This window comes from Stegostoma tigrinum, chromosome 46 (assembly GCF_030684315.1).
Source record: "Stegostoma tigrinum isolate sSteTig4 chromosome 46, sSteTig4.hap1, whole genome shotgun sequence".
In the NCBI taxonomy this organism is placed as follows: domain Eukaryota; kingdom Metazoa; phylum Chordata; class Chondrichthyes; order Orectolobiformes; family Stegostomatidae; genus Stegostoma; species Stegostoma tigrinum.
This window is the reverse complement of record NC_081399.1, coordinates 10,986,569-11,007,515: the sequence shown is the minus strand read 5'-3', so window position 1 is coordinate 11,007,515 and position 20,947 is coordinate 10,986,569. Positions and strand designations below refer to the sequence as shown.

General features: G+C 47.7%; 1 protein-coding gene across 1 annotated transcript in view; it reads left to right on the top strand.

The window, feature by feature from the left end:
- Positions 1–7,353, top strand: part of LOC125449617 (calsequestrin-1-like) — a 39,208-nt gene extending 31,855 nt beyond the window's left edge. Inside the window, exons 9-11 of the mRNA XM_059642862.1 lie at positions 2,372–2,472; positions 3,643–3,717; positions 6,941–7,353. Coding sequence (XP_059498845.1) covers positions 2,372–2,472; positions 3,643–3,717; positions 6,941–7,147 — 383 coding nt within the window. The 3' untranslated portion in view covers positions 7,148–7,353. The remainder of the gene's footprint in view (positions 1–2,371; positions 2,473–3,642; positions 3,718–6,940) is intronic.
- The last annotated feature ends 13,594 nt before the right edge of the window (positions 7,354–20,947 follow it).

The window sequence follows — 20,947 nt, the reverse complement described above, 5'->3', positions numbered from 1 at the left end:
GCTCAGTCTCACACACACACATACTCACACACTCTCTCACACACACTAACGCACACTTACACACACACTCACACACACACACACACTCTCTCTCACACACACTCACACTCACACACACTTACTCACACACTCACTCACACACACACTCACTCACACAAACACACACGCTCACACAGACACACACTCACACTCACTCTCTCACACACACACATACTCACACACTCTCTCACACACACTAACGCACACTTACACACACACTCACACACACACTCTCTCACACACACTCACACTCACACACACACATACACACTTACACACAGACACAGACACACACATGCTCACACACTCACACTCACCCACACACTCTCACTCACACACACACCCTTACACACACATTAACACACACTCACACACACACACTTACACACAGACACAGACACACATACAAACACACACACGCTCACACACTGACACTCACACTCACCCACTCACACCCACACACTCAGACACACACTAACACACACACACGCACACTCACACTCACATACACACGCTAACACACACGCACTCACTCCCACACACACTCACACTCATACACACACTCACACACACACATACACACACATACTCACACACTTACACACACACACAGACACACACATAAACACGCACATGCTCACACACTCACACTCACCCACACACACTCACTCACACACACACCCTTACACACACACTAACACACACTCACACACTCACAGACACACTCACACACACACACTTACTCACACACTTACACACAGACAGAGACACACACACAAACACACACATGCTCACACACTGACACTCACACTCACCCACTCACACACACACAAACACACACACACGCGCACACTCACACTCTCATTCACACTCACACACAGACTAACACTCACTCATACTCACACACACACAAGGACACAGACAAAGACACACTCACACCCTCACATTCACACACACACCCTCAAATTCACACACACACACTCACACTCACGCTCTCATACACATACTAACATGCACACGCTCACACTCACACACACACTAACGCACACTCAAACCCACACATACACACAGATACTCACACACTTACACACAGACACAGACACACACACACAAACACACACACGCTCACACACTCACTCACCCACTCACACCCACACACTCACAAACACACACACACTAAAACACACACATGCACACACTCACACTCTCACTCACACACACGCGCACACACACTAACACACACTAATACTCACATACACACATACTAACACTTGCACAAGGACACAGACACGCTCACACACTCACACTCTCACTCACGCTCACACACACACTAGCACACACTCACACACACACACTCACACACAGACACAGACACACACACACTCACACACACATACTCACACACACACACTCACTCACACACACTCACACACACACATACTCACACTCACTCGCACACACACACAAACACACTCACACTCACTCTCACACACACATACTCACAGACACACATATCCATTCCCTCAGTCGACATCACAACCTCCTTGAACCTGATGGGATTGGCCTCACTCGCCAATAAATACACAAACATCATCCTCAGCACATATTAACCATCATCTCTAACTGATGGATACGGGGACCGGAACTGTGCATGGTGCTCCGAGTGTGGGTCTAACTGAGGGATACGGGGACCAGAACTGTGCACGGTGCTCCGAGTGTGGATCTAACTGAGGGATATGGGGATCGGAACTGTGCACGGTGCTGCGAGTGTGGGTCTAACTGAGGGATACGGGGACCGGAACTGTGCACGGTGCTCCGAGTGTGGGTCTGACTGAGGGATATGGGGACCGGAACTGTGCACGGTGCTCCGAGTGTGGGTCTGACTGAGGGATATGGGGACTGGAACTGTGCACGGTGCTCCGAGTGTGGGTCTAACTGAGGGTTGTGTTGTTACATTTGTGTGTTCGGTGGGTTTCGGGTGTGGATCATTGCTGGACGTTAGTGGGAGGTGGGGAATTTAGTTTAGATGGACAGACTGAGTGTGGAGACGGTGCTTTGTCATGGCGAGGGGGGCAGGAAATGGGTTATTTCCTAACCCCACTTCTCCACCCACCCCCTTGTAAGACCCTCATCCTTTTTCTCTCCTTATATCTGTATTTTTCTCCATTTTACCCGTGATTTTGAACCTGCCCACCATCTTACCTGAGATGGCAGCGCGAGTGGATACTTTGCAGACGTTTCTCTGTCCCTGTGTACTTCTGTGCTTGAGAGCAAGTATCAATGAAATCTAATTCTCTCTCTCTCTTGCTTTGGCCTCCTGCCCCATCCCCAGATGGTTACGAGTTCCTGGAGATTGTGAAGGAGGTTGCTGAAGACAACACTGATAACCCAAACCTGAGCATCATCTGGATCGATCCTGAGGATTTCCCGCTGGTAAAGCCTCCCAAACCCCCTCCCTCAGAGAGACGCTGCCCCCAGCCTCCCCGTGGGCCATTGCTGTGTGAGTCACTCCAACACCACTCCCCCCCCCCTCCCCCCACCTCCTCCACATCTCCCCCACTGTCCGCCTGGCCCTTGCCTCTGATTGGCCAATACCCCGTCCGTCACCACTCTCCCGTTGGCTCCATTGGTCCTCTCTGTGCCATGACGTTGTGTGTCCTCAAGCCAATACGATTTGCCAGTCTGGCCATTGGTCCATGCCCAACATGCCAGGGTGTCAGGCAGAGGTGTCCCACTTAGGGTGGGTTTGGGGAGTAGGGGTGGGTTAAATCTGTTCAGTGATAGAACACTGGAGCCTTCCATTGTAAATTGGCATGGTACATATACCCCCTGGCATAGCTGTGAGCTTGGGCAGAGGGTGGAAAGTGGATATATTGTTCATTAAAATCACCCCCGGCGTGCCTTTTGCTCCGCTTGTTTTTGCAGAATGACCCCGGAATATCCCAACTTGACCAGAGGCGATGACATGCTTTCAACGGTATCCGGAATGCGTTGCCAGCAGCAGTTGTGGAAGCAAGGTCATTGGGGTCATTTAAGAGACTGCTGGACATGCATATGGTCACAGAAATTTGAGGGTGCATACATGAGGATCAATGGTCGGCACAACATTGTGGGCTGAAGGGCCTGTTCTGTGCTGTACTGTTCTATGTTCTATGTTCTATGTTCTATCCAGGGCCACCCCACTCTCAGGGTAGAGTGGTAGATCCTGGAATGTTCCACACTGGGACAACGCTTTTGACCACAAACATAGAACATTCCAGCACAGTACAGGCCCTTCGGCCCTCGATGTTGTGCCGACCTGTCATACCGATCTCAAGCCCATCTAACCTACACTATTCCATGTACGTCCATATGCTTGTCCACAAGTGGTACGCTCCCGGTGTGGAAGTATGGATCTTTGGGGTGTCAAAATGTTAAGTGTTTCTGCACTTGGCCATGCACCACCTACCCCACCTCATCCTCCAACCCTACCCCACACCCCCCCCCCCCCCCCACCACAGCCATGAGCTCGTGATTGAAATTCCATAAACTGATGGGGCTTGATATGATCCCAGGCGATGATTAAATCTGTCGGCTGAACAGTTACCCTTTCTTCTTTCACAGTTGAACCCTTACTGGGAGAAGACGTTTGGTATCGATCTCTCTGAGCCCCAGATTGGGGTGGTTAACGTCACAGATGTAAGTATTTCCCAGCCTGGAACTAGACTGGAGCTTGAATTCAGGGCTGAACTGGATTCAGTGAGTAAAAATTGACCCCAAGATTGATTTGGGTTCAGGAATTTGAGATTGAATTCATGGCAGCTTTGAATTCAGAAATCAGATTGAGTTCATGATTGATGTAGATTCATCTAGATCTAGCTTAGATGTTGAATTCAGGGTTGCTCTTGATTAAAGCATTAAAAAAATCAAATTCAAAATTGTTTTGGAACCAGGGTTTTATTTGAATTCAGACTGATTGGGTTCAAGGATTAGGGATTGATTCCAGGGTTGATTTGAATTCAGGGATCAGAGATTGAATTCAGAATTGATCATGATTCAGAGATTAGAGATTCAGGCATCAAATATTGAGTTCAGGAATGATGTGGAATTACAAATTTGCACTTGAATTCAGGATTGATATGGAATCAAATATTAGACATTGAATTCGGGTATGATCTCAATTCAGGACTGAGGGGTTGAATTCAGGAATTCTCCAGATTCAGGAATTTGACATTTCAGTTTATGGTTGATCTGGTTTTAGAAATTAGAAATTGAATTCAGGATTGATCTGGTATCTTCGATTAAGAATGTAATTTTGGAAGTAATTTGGATTCAACCACTAATCATTGAATCCAGAATTGATTTCAATTCAAGAATCAGACATTTGAATCAGATTTAATCTTGAATAAGGAATAAAGGAATGAAATCAGGATTGATCTTGGCAGTTATAATCCCAGACCTGATTACCAACCATAAGGCCTGATCTGGGCACGGCCCAGTAACTTTTACTTTTGTTTAGCAGACAATAGATAAGATCCTGTGTACCAGTTAAGAAACTAAAGCCAAAGGATTCCTCAGTTTTGAGCAAACAGGAAATGTTACTGCCCAATGCTAGAAAACGGTAACATGATCTACTATACATGTACAAACTATTCCCAACACTCAGGCCTAACACATGGGCACATCAGTGAGCTGAAAAACCTGGACAACACTTCATATAACAAATGGGAACTAGATAGATATCGCCACTTTCTCAGTGACTCCCCCTTGGAGTCAGTGACACACCGGATCATCAAAACTGATCTAAGTTTCAATGACGGGTCACAAGTCATCACTTTTGCGAAGCTGTATGAATGACCACCCTCCTGTCCTACACTTCTGATGAATTCGAAACTGCACTCCAGCACCAATTCTTCAGCGCAACTCCAGCTTTTCACCGACAGCTAGCTGCACCAAGCTAGACCGATCCCTGGGTTGATCTGCGCTCTAACCTTGCTCAGTTGCAGCAAGGAGATAGAGTCGTACGGCATGTAAGCAGATCCTTCAGTCCAACACGTCCATGCTGACCATGTTCCCAAATTAAGCTTGTCCCATTTGCCCGAGTTTGCCCCATATACCTCTAATCCTTTGCTATTCATGTCCCCATCCAGATGCCTTTTAAATGCTGTAACTGTACCAGCCCCCACCACTTCCTCAGGCAGCTCATTCCATACACGCACCACCCTCTGTGTGAAAAAGCCACCCCTCAGGTCCCATCTAAATCTTTCCCCTCTCACCTTCAACCTATGCCCCTCTAGTTTTGAACTCCCTCACCCTTGGGGAAAAGACCTTGTCTATTCACCCTACCCAAGCCCCTCATGACTTTATAAACCTCTATAAGGTTACCCCCCTCAGCCTCCAACGCTCCAGGGGAAAAAAGCCTCAGCCTATCCAGCCTCTGTCTGTTAACTCCAACCCTCCAGTTATTGGTAATGTCCTGGTGAATATCTGCACCTTCTCCAGTTCAATCGTACCCTTCTTGTAGCAGGGTGACCAGAGTTTGGGCTTAGTGTTGGGTTGAAGGATCTGCTTACATGCCGTACGACTCTATTTCCTTGCTACGACTGAGCAAGATTAGAGCTCAGAACAACCCAGGGATTGATCTAGCTTGGTGCAGCTAGCTGTCGGTGAAAATCTGGAGTTGTGGCATCTCCTATTCAATTTATGGGCCTTTCAACCCATTCACTCACTCAACTACACTGACCTAACAATGAAGTGAGGCAGCTTCAAGGCTCCTCACAGCTTCTGCCAACCTTCCCACTTACCCTAATCTCTAGCGTTTCTTCAGAGTCCAGAACTGACCAGCTGCTCTTGCCCACTTTCCTGCAGGATAGATAAAAACCAGAATTCCAAGCACCTCCTGACCAGTCCTGTATCTTGCCAACTAAACTGTATTCCTCTCGCTGATGCTTGAACTGTGCTGAAAGATCCAGCAAAAAAACTTGTAACAAACCCTTCCACTATCTCACTGTGAAATTAGATTCTACTTTTGAATCTCAACATTCTACAAATTTTAAAATCTCACAGAATGACGTGAAATGGATTCCATTCGCAGACGCAGAATTGCAAGCAAGAGTGATCCTGATTTAGCAACCAGAGCCTGAATTCAGTTTAATTTGAGATCAGGGACTCGGTATTAAATTCAACTTTGGTTTGGAGTCAGGAATCAGAGATTAGATTCGGAATTTATAAAAAAACCGGTAGGTAGGGAGCAAAATCAGAATCTGGAATTAGCAATTTAATTTATGATTGCAGATTTAGAATCAAGGATTGATACTAATTCAATTATTTATCTGAAATAATGCAGGATTAGAGGGTGAATTCATGACTGTGTTAAAATCAGAGACATGAGAAGGAATTGAACGATTTGGAATCAGGTCTTATGATTGAAATCAGGATGGACCTCAGGCCAGGTATTGATTTCATGATTGAGGTAAAATCAGGGATCAGAAATCATCCTTGAATTCATGATTAGAGATTAAATTCAGGTGTAAGGATTTAAAAGCTAGAAACTGGAATTACATTGCAAATTGAAGATTTAGAGTTAGAGAATAGGAATTGAATTCAGACTTGAAGACTGAGGATCTGAATTTTGAAATTGAGCTCAGGTTTACAAATTTAGGATCAGTAGAAAGGGAATCACACTGGAATTGAAGACTTAGATTGAAAACTTAAGAACTCAGCTAGAATATTTAGAATTAGGAATTAAATTCAGGATTGTATATTTAGAGTCTGGAATTAGGAATTGAATTCAGGAATGTACATTGAGAATTTGGATGAGAAATTGAATTCAAGCTTGAAGGTTTAGATGGAGACATGAGGCATTGAATTCCCTGTTCCTTTTCGGGAAGACTATTCCGTTCTCTCTGTTTTCACCTCGCAGGCAGACAGTGTCTGGCTCAACATGGATGAAGATGACTTGCCGAGTGCCGATGAGTTGGAGGATTGGATTGAGGATGTTCTTTCTGGTGAGATAAACACTGAAGATGACGATGATGATGAAGATGATGACGATGAAGACGATGACGACGATGATGGTGATGATGATGATGACGATGATGATGATGATGACGATGACGATGAAGAATAATTTAACACCCACGTCACCAAATCTCAACATGATGCCAACGATCGTCAACCTATTTATTGCCAACAAAAAGCTTGGCTCCGATCTACAGCGTCTCCTTTTTTTTCTATCTGTAAATCTATATAACTTTAACATTTTGTATTGAAAAATCAATATACTATCTTGCTGGAATGGGGAAATGAAAATACAGAGAACAAAAGTGAACTGACTGCAAACTGTCCTGTCGTTTGTGTCTCTCAGGCACTGTCGCCTCAATCAATCTGTTGGAATTCACAAATGAGACACCCCACATTGACACAGTGCAATGCAACAGGCTTGTGAGGAAAATTGTAGGTTATGGAGGACAAGGGAGAGTAGTGATGTAAATACTAAACTGGCAGGGGGATAAGAATCATGGAGTCATGCAGCGTGGAGACAGGCCCTTCAGTCCATCCATTCCATGCCAACCACAATTCCAAGCTGAATTAGTCCCACTTGCCTGCTCCTGGTCCATATCCCTCCAAACCTCTCCCTATTCATGTAACTATCTCTTAAACATTGAGACTGTACCCACTTCCACCACTTCCTCAGGAACCTCATTCCACACTCGAACCACACTCTGTTTAAAAACTTTGAACCCCCCCCCCCCCCGACCTTGTCTTTTTTAAAATATCTCTCCTTAAATATGTGCCCCCAGTTTTAAAATCCCCGATCCTAGGGAGAAATAAAACACCGATCCTTGACTCCATCCACACCCCTTATGGTTCTATAACATTGCTCCTACGCACCAGTGAGAAAAGTCCCAGCCTCTCCTTAAAACTCATACCCTCTGCACCTGGCAAAATCCTGGTAAATTTCTCCTGAACCGTCTCCAGTTTAATAACATCCTTCCTGTAACTGGGCGACCAGAACTGGACACAGTGCTCCAGGAGAGGTCTCACCAACATCCCTGTACAACCTCAACATGACGTCCCCAACCCCTACACTCAAAGCTCTGAGCAGTGAAGGCTAGTGTGCTAAAAACCTTCTTAACCCCCCTGTCTAAATGTGAGACAAACTTCAAAACATTATGTGCCTGCACACCCAGGTCCCTCTGTTCTACAGCACCACCCGGGACCCTACCATTAACTGTATATGCCCTTCCCTCCCTGTTGTACCAAGGTACCCTGCGTTTATCCATCAGCAGGTATATTTCCAGCTGGAGGGATATTTGTAGTGGAGTTCCCTAGGGGTTGCAATGAGGACCCTTGATGTTGCTGATATATATTAATGATGCAGGTAATGGAGCACATTGCAGGTTATTAGAAACAGAAATCACATGACACCAGGTTATAGCCCAATGGGTTTATTTGAAAACGCAAACTTTCTGAGCCCTGCTCCTCCTTCAGACGTTAGTGAGAGAGGTAGTATCAGACTCAGAATTTATAGATAAAAGATCAAAGGGATCACACCATTGATGAGGATGTACTAAAGAAACCCAAGATGTTGTTAAATCTTTAACCAGTTGGAAGGTTTTAATTGATTCATATGTAAATGTAAATCCCTGAATTCCTTACAAATCACTGTCCTGTGAGAACGAAAGGTTTTATCAGTGTAAAGAAGAGGGGACATTTTAGGTCAGACAATGCATGTTGGATGTGAGGCCTTGTTTAGGATCTGCTTGCGTTTTGGTTCGGAGTCAGACTGGTTTAATTTCTAACGTAGGAACTTATAAAACACCAGATTGAATGACTGTCTATAAACTGAGTGCTTTTGGATCAAAAAGGTTTCTTTAGTACATCCTCATCAGTAGTGTGACCCTTTGAACCTTTACTTATAAAGTCTCCATCTGATACTACATCACTAAAACGAAATGCACAGCAAGATCCCACACCTGGGCCCTCCAATACGCCTTTTCCACTCTCAAAACTACTCTTTTAATGTCGTTCTCGGAGAGAGAGAGAGAGAGAGAGGGGGGTGGAGGGAGGGAGCAGCAGTGCATACTAATGATTACGCGCGCCCCCTCTCCCCCGCGGGCCCAGATTGCTGGGTGGGCACACACTGACGGAAGGCTGCAGGTCCGGGCAGGATGGTACAGCCCCTGGCGAACTGAATCCTAATTTCAAACTCCGCATCTTCAATATCAAATTCCCTTCTGAATCTGAACATTCTACCAGCCTGCCAATTCCTGGAGTAAAGGTGTTAACGGATAAAGAAGAATGGCTAGGCCATTGTGAGGGCCACGGTGGCTCAGTGGTTAGCACTGCAGCCTCACAGTGCCAGGGACCCGGGTTCAATTCCAGCCTGGGGTAACTGTCAGTACGGAGTTTGCACATTCTCCCCGCGTCTGTGTGGGTTTCCTCTGGGTGCTCTGGTTTCCTCCCATGGTCAAAAGATGTGCAGGTTAGGGTGGATTGGCCGTGCTAAATTGTCCCATAGTGTCCCAGGGATGTGCAGGTTAGGGTGGGTTGGCCGTGCTAAATTGTCCCATAGTGCCCAGCGATGTGTGGGTTAGGGTGGATTGGCCGTGCTAAATTGTCCCATAGTGCCCAGGGATGTGCAGGTTAGGGTGGGATTGGCCGTGCTAAATTGTCCCATAGTGTCCAGGGATGTGCAGGTTAGGGTGGGTTGGCCGTGCTAAATTGTCCCATAGTGCCCAGCGATGTGTGGGTTAGGGTGGATTGGCCGTGCTAAATTGTCCCATAGTGTCCAGGGATGTGCAGGTTAGGGTGGGTTGGCCGTGCTAAATTGTCCCATATTGCCCAGCGATGTGTGGGTTAGGGTGGATTGGCCGTGCTAAATTGTCCCATAGTGCCCAGGGATGTGCAGGTTAGGGTGGGATTGGCCGTGCTAAATTGTCCCATAGTGTCCAGGGATGTGCAAGTTAGGGTGGATTGGCCGTGCTAAATTGTCCCATAGTGTCCAGGGATGTGCAAGTTAGGGTGGATTGGCCGTGCTAAATTGTCCCATAGTGCCCAGGGATGTGCGGGTTAGGGTGGATTGGCCGTGCTAAATTGTCCCATAGTGCCCAGAGATGTGCGGGTTAGGGTGGGTTGGCCGTCTAAATTGTCCCATAGTGCCCAGGGATATGCGCATTGGGGTGGATTAGCCGTGCTAAATTGTCCCATAGTGCCCAGGGATGTGCAGGTTGGTGTGGGTTTGCAGTGCTAAATTGTCCCAGAGTGCCCAGGGATGTGCAGGTTGGTGTGGGTTTGCAGTGCTAAATTGTCCCAGAGTGCCCAGGGATGTCCCTATCAACTTGGGTGGCAATATTGAGGGATCTATGGACGTGGACCCCAAGATCCCTCTGTTCCTCCACACTGCCAAGAATCCTGTCATCAACCCTGTATTCTGCATTCAAATTCAACCTTCCAAAATCAATCACTTCACACTTTTTCAGCTTGAATTCCACCTGCCACTTCTTTGCGCAGCTCTGCATCCTCTCTGTGTCCCACTGCAACCTGCTACAGCCCTCTACACTGTCCACAATTCACCAACCTTCCTGTCATCGGCAAAAATTATTAACCAACCCTTCCACTTCCTCATCCAAGTCATCTATAAAGATCGCCAAGAGCAGATTTCCCAGAACAGATCTTTGTGGAACACCACTGAGCTCCAGGCTGAATACTTTCTATCTACTACCACCCTCTGTTTTCTATTGGACAGCCAGTTCTGTATTCAAACAGCCAAATTCCCTGGATCCCATGCCTCCTTACTTTCTGAATGAGCTTACCGCGGGGAACCTTACAAATGCCTTCCTAAAATCCACAAACACCACATCCACTACTCTACCTTCTTCAATATGTTTTGTCACATCCTCAAAGAGTTCAATAAGGCTTGTGAGGCGTGACCTGTCCCCCTCAAAGCCATGCTGACTATTTCTAACCAAACTGTCCTTTTCCAAATAATCATAAATACTGACTCTCAGAATCCTCTCCAATAATTTGACCAGCACAGAGGTAAGACTGACTGGTCTGTAATTTCTAGGATGATCCCTATCCCCTTTCTTGAACAAAGGAATGGCATTTGGCGCCCTCCAAACTCCTGGTACTACTCCAGTGGACAGTGAGGATGCAAAGATCATTGCAAAAGGGTAGCAATCTCTTCCCTCACTTCCTGTAGCAACCTTGGGTATATCCCGTCTGGAACAGGGGACCTGTCTATCCTCATGTTTTTCACAATTTCTAGCACCGAAGGGTCTGATAACTGAACAGACCCTCATTATAGTTTGGTGGAAAGACATTAAAGTGACCTTTCCCCAGACTACCTTGGTAGTAGCTGCCCAAAACCTCAGCACATCTCCCAGCACATCGCCCAGGACCTTGCAATGTGCCAGTCTGCAGCAGCAGCTGGTCTTTGCAGACCAAAGCGCACCTTTCACTGAATTAATTGCCTTCAGTTTGTGCTCTACAGTCTGCTCCCTGGGACACACATCATGGAGCTGCTTGGGATGAGCCTTGGCGAAACCATAGCCCCTTTCTCCCTTCACTTCCTTTGCACGGACATATTCCAGAAGGAGATGTGTGACAGAGATAGTAGGAACTGCACATGCTGGAGGATCTGAGAATAACAGGGTGTAGAGCTGGATGAACACGGCAGGCTAAGCAGCATCAGAGGATCCTGAGCAGCAGCCAGACCCAGCCTGAAGAAGGGCCTGGGCCCGAAGCGTCAGCCTTCCTGCCCTGGAGATGCGTGACAGTCTCTTCTCCCCGCAGCTATATCGAAGGCAGCATAGAGTGGCAGGGAGAAGACTGGCGGACATGAAGGATCTCATGGGTAATACCCGTATTTATCACCAGCTCAGAGATGGCTTGGTGCTTGCTGTGAAGTTCTAGCTATGAGACATTCTGCAAAACGCTTTGCAGCTGACTCAGGGAGAGTACCTGAGAGAAGCAACCCTTTCCTTTTCCTGCGGGCTCTCCAAGATGCTGTGCCTGGTGGAGTTGTGGTCAAAGGTGTTTTCTTTTATAAATTTCTCCACGTGGGACAGGTACAACGGAACACAAAGGTGGGCATCAGGGTGAGGGCATAACTTCACCATCCTCCTTTAATCATGGTGCCCTGTCAGACCTGGCCCATTTGTGATCTCCAGATGAAGCAGAAGATGGCTCGGGCCACTGCAGTGATGCAGGTTTGGGGAATGGGCCAGCCCTGCGCAATGTAACGGTGGCACCAAGAGAACCTCACAGCTGGCGATCACAATTTTACCTCCAACACGGAGGGAGTGGTCCCTCCCATATACCCCGTTTCTGCCTCACCTTGGTGATACCCACCTCCTTAAATTTTGGTCACGCTCCACCCCCTCCAAACCGCAACCACGAACCCACATTCAGAATAGACTGATCTGACAGGGAACTGCCCAGTTCCCAGAGAACACGGCCTCTCTCTTGCCCCAACTTACCTTGGCTCCTGAGGCCATTTTCAATTGATGCTCAGCAGTCTGCGTACCGACAGCGAATCCACACAGAAATCTGCGATGTTATGTGTGCACAGGGAGGTTTCGAATTTCACCCATCTCAGACTTGTACCCTTCCTCATAGAACCGGCCAATCAGGAAGCTTTCTGGTTCCCCGTTGATTAAGGGCACATTACTTAAGTTGGTATAAAGTAGTCAGATTCCCTCCCTAAAGCCCGTTTTGGGGAGCACATACCCATGTCGATATGTGATATCCTGACAAGGGCCTACACCTGGCCGAGTCCTCTGAAACAGGGGTCCACCCCCCCCCCTCTATGCATATCCCTGAGGAAGACAAGGCTCTCTGAGATCATTCTGCGTGGTACAGAGCAGGTCTGGTGTGTGTCAATCACCAACATCACAGCAGGCCTGACCCAGTGGGCGATGACCTTAGACGGGGTTTTGTAATCCACATTCGGCAGCGAAGTTGGTCGCCAATTTCCAATGTCCTCCCTCCTCCCACTTCTGCTCGAGGATGACAGAGAAGATACCTTTCCTCATGGATTTTAACATGGTACCTGCCAGAAGCATATTGTCATACATCTGCAGCAGGGATAATCTCTTCGGTCCGCCTCCCCCTCTCTCCCTATTTTTTTCAGAACCCACTCCCCATCCCCCGTCTCTGATGAAGGGTCTAGGCCCGAAACGTCAGCTTTTGCACTCCTAAGATGCTGCTTGGCCTGCTGTGTTCATCCAGCTTCACACTTTGTTATCTCAGATTCTCCAGCAGGTCCTGGCCACTCAACTTCCACACAACGGAATACAACCTAGCCAGTAAGCCGTCGCTTCCTGAGATTTATTCTTTTCTAAGGACTCAAGGGCTTTAATCAACTTCTCTCTGGTCATTCGGACTCTCTCACAGGCTAAGTCCTCCATGATCAACAGCCAGAGAATTCTTCCTAAGGTGGAGCTTTGACGAGGGGGGCATAGTTTTAAAGTGAGTGGATGGGAGGCATCAGAGGTAGGTTCTTTACTCAAAGAGTGGTCGGGGCGTGGAATGCGTTGCCGCAGAGGGGAGTGGAGTCGGCCTCATTAGGGGCATTTAAGCAGCTATTAGACAGGCATATGGATGGTAATATAAGGTAGGGGTGGAGGTTAGATAGACCTTAGGATTAGGGTAAAAGTTGGGCACAACATCGTGGGCCGAATGGCCTGTGCTGTGCTGTGCTGTACTGTTCTATGTTCTCTGATAAAGGACAGGAAGAACAGTGTGCACTTTGTGACATACAGTCTGGCACTGGGCAATCCTCAGGATGTCAGAGGGAGACAGCATTTCTGAGCCATCTTCTTCCTTCTGGCTGCTGATCAGAGCAGATTTTCCTCCCGCAAAGACATCAATGTACCAGATGGGCTTTTCCAGAGACTCAATAGACTCATCAGCATAGTTAATGGTGCTCATGTTTAATTCAAGACTTATTTAATTCATTCAAAATACACTCCTCAGCTGCTATGCTGGCTTGGACCTCACCTCGGCAAATGATTTAGTCCCAGTCTGTGGATTACTAGTTCAGTAATATTTCCCTCAGCACCATGAACTCCCAAATTCTGGAAACAGACTGCTAAAGGAAAGCCTATGTTATCATTCCTGTCCTTGAGAGTTTTATTCCATTTTGTAAAATTGTAAATTGAGATTACTCTTAAATCTGTTTCAGAGCCTCCCTCTGCATGTGGATTTCTGTCTACTTTCTAAATGTGACAATAAAACAGAAAAATACACAGGATATTTACATTCCAACTGAATTTGATAATAATTTGACATTTCTAAGGCTACGTTTACTAACAGATGCCTGTTTAAACCCCTCACGGAAAGTGTATTTGTGTTTTTAGTCAAATACAAACATGCCAACGTGACTTCTTTGCTCTGCAGGACCTCCAACTAACGTTTTACACCAAATACATCGATAATGCTTTCTTCCTTTGGTCAAATGCGAGGAATCACTGAAATAACCACCCAATTATGTCAACAATTTCCACCCCACCATCAGGCTCACCCTGGACCACTCTTTAGATTCAGTGCCATTCTTGGACACACGCATCTCCATCAGGGACAGACATCTCAGTACCTCATGCTATCGCACCCCCACGGATAACCTCACGATGCTGCATTTCTCTAACTTCCACCCTAAGGATATTTTTTTAAAAAGCCATCCCAGACACTCAAGCCCTCCAGAAAAACAGGGTCTGTTCAGATGAGGAGAAACATGACGGACACCTGATGGTCTGAAGGATGCCCCCATAAGAACAGGATATGAGGCTCAACTCAGCGATCACCAGTTCCGTTGTACCACAGTGAAAAACTGTAATGACCCGCTCAGAAGACAGCCATGGGACATTCCCGATAGGGTACCCGTTCCCATCCAGTCCATCCCAGAGTGGCCATCCCACAGCCTTCAACACATTCTCGATGACGATAAGTGCTTCACCAGGATCTTCCTGACACCTCCACTCCTCACCCTCAAACAACCGCGAAACCTTAAACTGACCGTTGTTCACAGCAGGACAACGTTGACTACAACACCATTACAACCCTGACATGATAATCTCTGTGAGACATGTCAGATCATCGACATGCACACTGAGATTACACATGGGGACACCACCCACCACGGGCACCACAGATGCTCGTATGGCTCAGCCAATGTTGTCTATCCCATACGCTGCAGGTAAAGATGCCCCGAGGTGTGGTATATTGGTGAGGCTGAGCAGGTACTGTGACAGCGAATGGATGGGCACCGCACGACATTCACCAGACAGAAAGGTTCCCTCCCTGTGGGGGAATACTTCAGCGGGTCAAGGATATTCAGCCTCTGAGATACCAGCAACCATCCTCCGAGATCCCAGTAACCATCCTCCAAGAACCCAGTAACCATCCTCCGAGATCCCAGTATCCGTCCTCCGAGATCCCGGGGTAACCGTCCTCCGAGATCCCGGTATCCATCCTCTGAGATCCCAGTAACCATCCTTCGAGATCCCGGTAACCATCCTCCGAGATCCCAGTAACCATCCTCCGAGATCCAGGCAACCATCCTCCGAGATCCAGGCAACCATCCTCCAGGATCCCAGTAACCGTCCTCTGAGATCCCGGTAACCGTCCTCCAAGATCCCGGTATCCATCCTCCGAGATCCCGGTAACCGTCCTCCAATCTGTCCCAATTCCTGTCTGATTATAGGACCGTCCCTCACCCAACTACAGGGACAACTCTGACAGAGTGGCTAATGGGGAGAAAGCACCGGAGGGGTAAGGAGGAAGGGCATCAGAAACGCCAATGCCAGGCACAAGACTCCTCTAAGCGAGAAGGGCAGCTAATTTCAGGAGTGAAGTTTGGTGTCAAAGCGATGGGGATGGCCCTGAGTGAGTAAGGGGCACGGTCGAAGTGAGTTTGGATCCTGAGACAAGAGACGTGGCCCTGAACAAGCATACAACCTTGCAAACAGAGCAGATGCAAATCATACCCAGCCCCTGAGGACATCTTGCAAAGTGGTCAGAATTAGTGCGTTCTCCTCCCCCCGACTCCCCCACGCCCACCCTGCTTCGTGTGGAGGAAGCTCTGAGGACAAGATGTTAGATATCACAGCCTTGAGGTCATTATCGCAGGATGAAGAAGCTGGATTTCTTCCAAGATGCACTGGGCACAAGGGGCAGGATATTGTCTGGCCACATGCCACCTGCATCAGAGGAAGATTCGGGGGGATCTAGACCCGGTGTAAAAGTAGGAGATTCTACAGAAAAAAAAAGACCTATATACCAGGACGTAGAGGGGGAGAAATATCGTGATTGGAATTACCTTAATGAATATGAGTTCCCTGATTGGGGCTGCTTACCCAGTCCAATCAGGGAGCCCTGGCTGACAGGTATAACCTGGAGTGCTAGGCGTTCTGCTCACTCTAGGAGCCCTGTCTGACCTAGCTGGGTCAGTGGTCACATACTACAAAGGTGTAAATAAAATGTGACTCATCCAGAGGGAGTTAATTTAGTTCCCTTATTCAAGACAGGCTGAACAGGCCGGGGCTATCTACCCCGCAGCGTCGGGGGCTGAGGGGCGACCTTATAGAGATTTATAAAATCATGAGGGGCATGGATAGGGTGAATAGACAAGGTGTTTCCCCCAGGGGTGGGGGAGTCCAAAACTGGAGGGGCATAGGTTTAAGGTGAGAGAGGAAAGGGACCTGAGGGGTAACTATTTCACACACAGAGGGTGGTGCGTGTATGGAATGAGCTGCCAGAGGAAGTGGCGGGGGCTGGTACATTCAGCATTTAAAAGGCATCTGGATGGGGACATGGATAGGAAGGGTTTAGAGGGGCATGGGCCAAATGGGGCTAGATTAATTTGGGATATTGGGTCGGCATGGACGTGTTGGAGAGAAGGGTCTGTTTCTGTGCTGTATTCCTCTATAACTCTACATCCCTAAGGGCAGCAGGGATCAGTCAGGTAATTACAGATTGGATTAGTCTGTTCAGTTTCTGTGGACGGGGAGGTTATTGGAAGACATTTTGAGGGTCATAATTAATCTACACTTGGAAAGACAGAGGTTGATCTGGGTTAGATTTGTTGCAGGGAGATCCCGACTAAGCTGATATCGATCAGCTAGTGAACTGGGCAGAGCAAAGGCAGATGGAATTGAACCCTGGTTATTGGGAGGTGATCAATTTGGGAGGGCGTGGTAAGGGAAGAAAGAGCATACACAATGAAGGGTAGGTCCATGGGGAACACTGAGGAAGAAGGTGACCACAATGTACAAGCCTGAAGGTCCCTGAAGGTGTCAGCACAGGGAGGTTGGGGAGTAAAGAATGCACGTGGGGAGTGTTTGTCTTCATTGGCTGGCTCATCAAACATGGGAGTGGTGGGGGGCGCTTGCTGTTCGATGAAGTTGTGTTGGTAAGCTGTGGCAGAGCACTGTTTGCAGTGGGTGGACAGAGCTGTACTGGAAAGAGTGCAGAGGGGATTTACCCAAATGTTGCCTGTGATGGATAGTCAGAGTTATGAGGGGAGACTGGGCAGGCTGGGTTTATTTTCGTAGAGCAGAGGAGTTCTGACTGAGGGATACAAAATTTGGAGAGGTATAGATACGGTAGGTCATGAGAATATTTTCCCCCATGCCTTAGAGTGGAAGACACAAGGAGGAAAGGAGTGAGCGCAGGGGATCTGAGGATTTACATTTTTGCTCAGATGGTGGTAGAAGTATAAGGTGCGCTGCTTGAGAGGGTGTTCGAGGCAGGTGTAACACTCAGGCTGCGTCAGAATGAGTAGGGAGGCAAATGGAATTCGTATACTTTGATCATGCTGTTGGGCATCAAGGTGATGAGCAAAAGGGCCTATTTCTTTGCTGTATGACCCCACGAATCTATGGCAAACCCCTGAAGGTAGAAGAAGATAGGTTGATAATTTAAGATAACAAAGTGTGGAGCTGGATGAACACAGCAGGCCAAGCAGCATCTCAGGAGCACAAAAGCTGACGTTTCGGGCCGAGACCCTTCATCAGAGAGGGGGATGGGGAGAGGGAACTGGAATAAATAGGGGGAGAGGGGGAGGCCGACTGAAGATGGATAGAGGAGAAGATAGTGGAGAGGTGAGTGTAGGTGGGGAGGTAGGGAGGGGATAGGTCAGTGCAGGGAGGATGGACAAGCCAAGGAGGTGGAATGAGGTTAGTAGGTAGGACATGGAGATGCGGCTTGAGGTGGGAGGAAGGGATGGGTGAGAGGAAGAACAGGTTAGGGAGGAGGGGTCGAACTGGGCTGGTTTTGGGATGCGGTGGGGGGAGGGGAGATTTTGAAGCTGGTGAAGTCCACATTGATACCATTGGGCTGCAGGGTTCCCAGGCAGAATATGAGTTGCTGTTCCTGCAACCTTCGGGTGGCATCATTGTGGCACTGCAGGAGGCCCATGATGGACATGTCATCTAGAGAATGGGAGGGGGAGTTGAAATGGTTCGCGACTGGGAGGTGCAGTTGTTTGTTGCGAACTGAGCGGAGGTGCTCTGCAAAGCGGTCTCCAAGCCTCCGCTTGGTTTCCCCAATGTAGAGGAAGCCACACCGGGTACAGTGGATGCAATATACCACATTGGCAGATGTGCAGGTGAACCTCTGCTTAATATGGAAAGTCATCTTGGGGCCTGGGATAGGGATGAGGGAGGAGGTGTGGGGGCAAGTGTAGCATTTCCTGCGGTTGCAGGGGAAGGTGCCGGGTGTGGTGGGGTTGGAGGGGAGTGTGGAGCGGACAAGGGAGTCACAGAGAGAGTGGTCTCTCTGAAAGGCAGACAGGGGTGGGGATGGAAAAATGTCTGGGGTGGTGGGGTCGGATTGCAGATGTCGGAAGTGTCGGAGGATGAAGTGTTGTATCCGGAGGTTGGTGGGGTGGTATGTGAGGACGAGGGGGATTGTTTGGTTGATGATTCGACTAAGAAGGAGATCCATTCTTTATTAGCCAAGGCGAATTCCCAGATGAAGGAAATTAAGGTAATGTTCACCTTTATAAACAATTGTTAGTTCACAGTTGTGCAGACACTTCTGATTCCTGAGGAGAGTTGTGATTACACTGGAGAGATTACAGAGGAGAAAAAAACCAGATTGAAATGAGGTATATAAAATTTTGAGGAACGAGATGAAGTGATGGGAAGACCTCCTCTAGCAGGGAGATCAATTATAAGGGGCATAGATGGAAAGTAATTGGCTGAAGGATTGGAAGGCAATGGCTGAAGGGAATTTGTGTCAAGCAGAGGGTGGTGAGGTCTGGAACTTGCTGGTTTTAGAGGCAGAATCCCTTGTTCATTTTAGAAGAAATATTTGGATAAGTGTTGTGGCCCAGTAACCCAGCCTTTAGAGCTTGAACAAACAGAATAGGCTGTGTGTTGCCAAAGATCTGACTTTGTGGCTGTTTGCCGGATGTGATATCCTGAACAAACTTGAGTTAGGACTTTCTTCCTAAATTGAAAATCTAAAATAAATTAGGCCACATAGTTTTGAAATGGGATTTTACACTACAGAAGGAGGCCATTTGGCTCATCATGTCTGTACTAGCTTCCAAAAGAACTACTCAGCTCATCCCATTTTCCAGCCTGAATCTACAGCCATCCGAATTCATCACGTTTAAACATATATCCATAGCTCTTTCAAAACCTCCTATGGAATGCACCTCCACCTCTCTCCCAGGAAGCATATCACAAATCCTAACAATTCTCTCAGTTCAAATGTCTCGCTCCTAACTCTCTCGCAGGTAAATTGTGGCCGCTCATTACTGACATCTCAGACAGTTTAAACAGGAAATCATAACTTACCTGGTCAACATTTTTCATAATTTTGAGCCCCTGACCAAAGTCATCCCGAAATCTTTTGCTCCAACGAACAAAAGCCCAATTTCTCTTTCATCACAACTGTTTCAACTACCGAAGAATGAAACCCGAGGGAAACAACACGCCCCGATTCTACAGCCTCCCGAAAGTACAGAAGCCAGAAGTCCCCCTCAGAGCTATAGTCTCCCCACCAGGCACTCCATCGCACAGATTAGCCAGGGAACTACAAAGGAGACTCAGGCACCCAGTCAACAAATCACCCCACTCCATCCACTCAGCCCAAGGATTCCCCAACTCCATCAGAAACATAAGGATAGATGAGGAGGAGACCACAATGTCATTTGATGTCACTGCCCTATTCACAACAATAGACGTACCATAAGAAGGGAAACAATGACAGCATGACTGGAACGACAGCACGACCCCAGTGAAACCCATCGACACAGGCAACATGCGCAAACTACTGGGCCTCAGCCTCACCACCCACTTCACTTTCATCACAAACAGATCAACGGAACACCCATGGGATCACCGATCTCCAGCCTTGCAGCTGACAGTGTGATGCAAAGACTGGAAAGTATGGCCCTTCCGCTAATCCAACCGAAACTACGGATACACTACATGGACAACACCTTTGTCGTCATTAAACGGACCAAACTAGAAGAGACACGCAAACTCGTAAACAACACCCTCACCGGAATCCAATTCACCAGAAGAGAAGGAGAGGAGCAAACAGCTCCCATTCCTGGACTTCATGGTAGCGTGCAGCGCCAATGGGGAACTCTAAACAAAAATACACAGAAAAGCCACACACACGGGCCAGGTACTGAACAGTAGCCATCCCAGCGCACACAGACGAAGCTGCGTGCGAACACTATTTAAACGAGCAGCAGAACAGAACTACACCGAGAGGAAGAGAAATACCATTTCCAGGTTTTCAAGCATAAGGGATGTCCAAAAAACTGGGTCAGCAGATGCCTGCATCAGAAAGATACTAACCCTAACCCTAGCCCTATCGCACGCCTGGACACACTCATCACGCTACCCTATAGCAGGAACACATTGGAGCTCACCACAAGACTCCTACGACCGCATCACAGTGG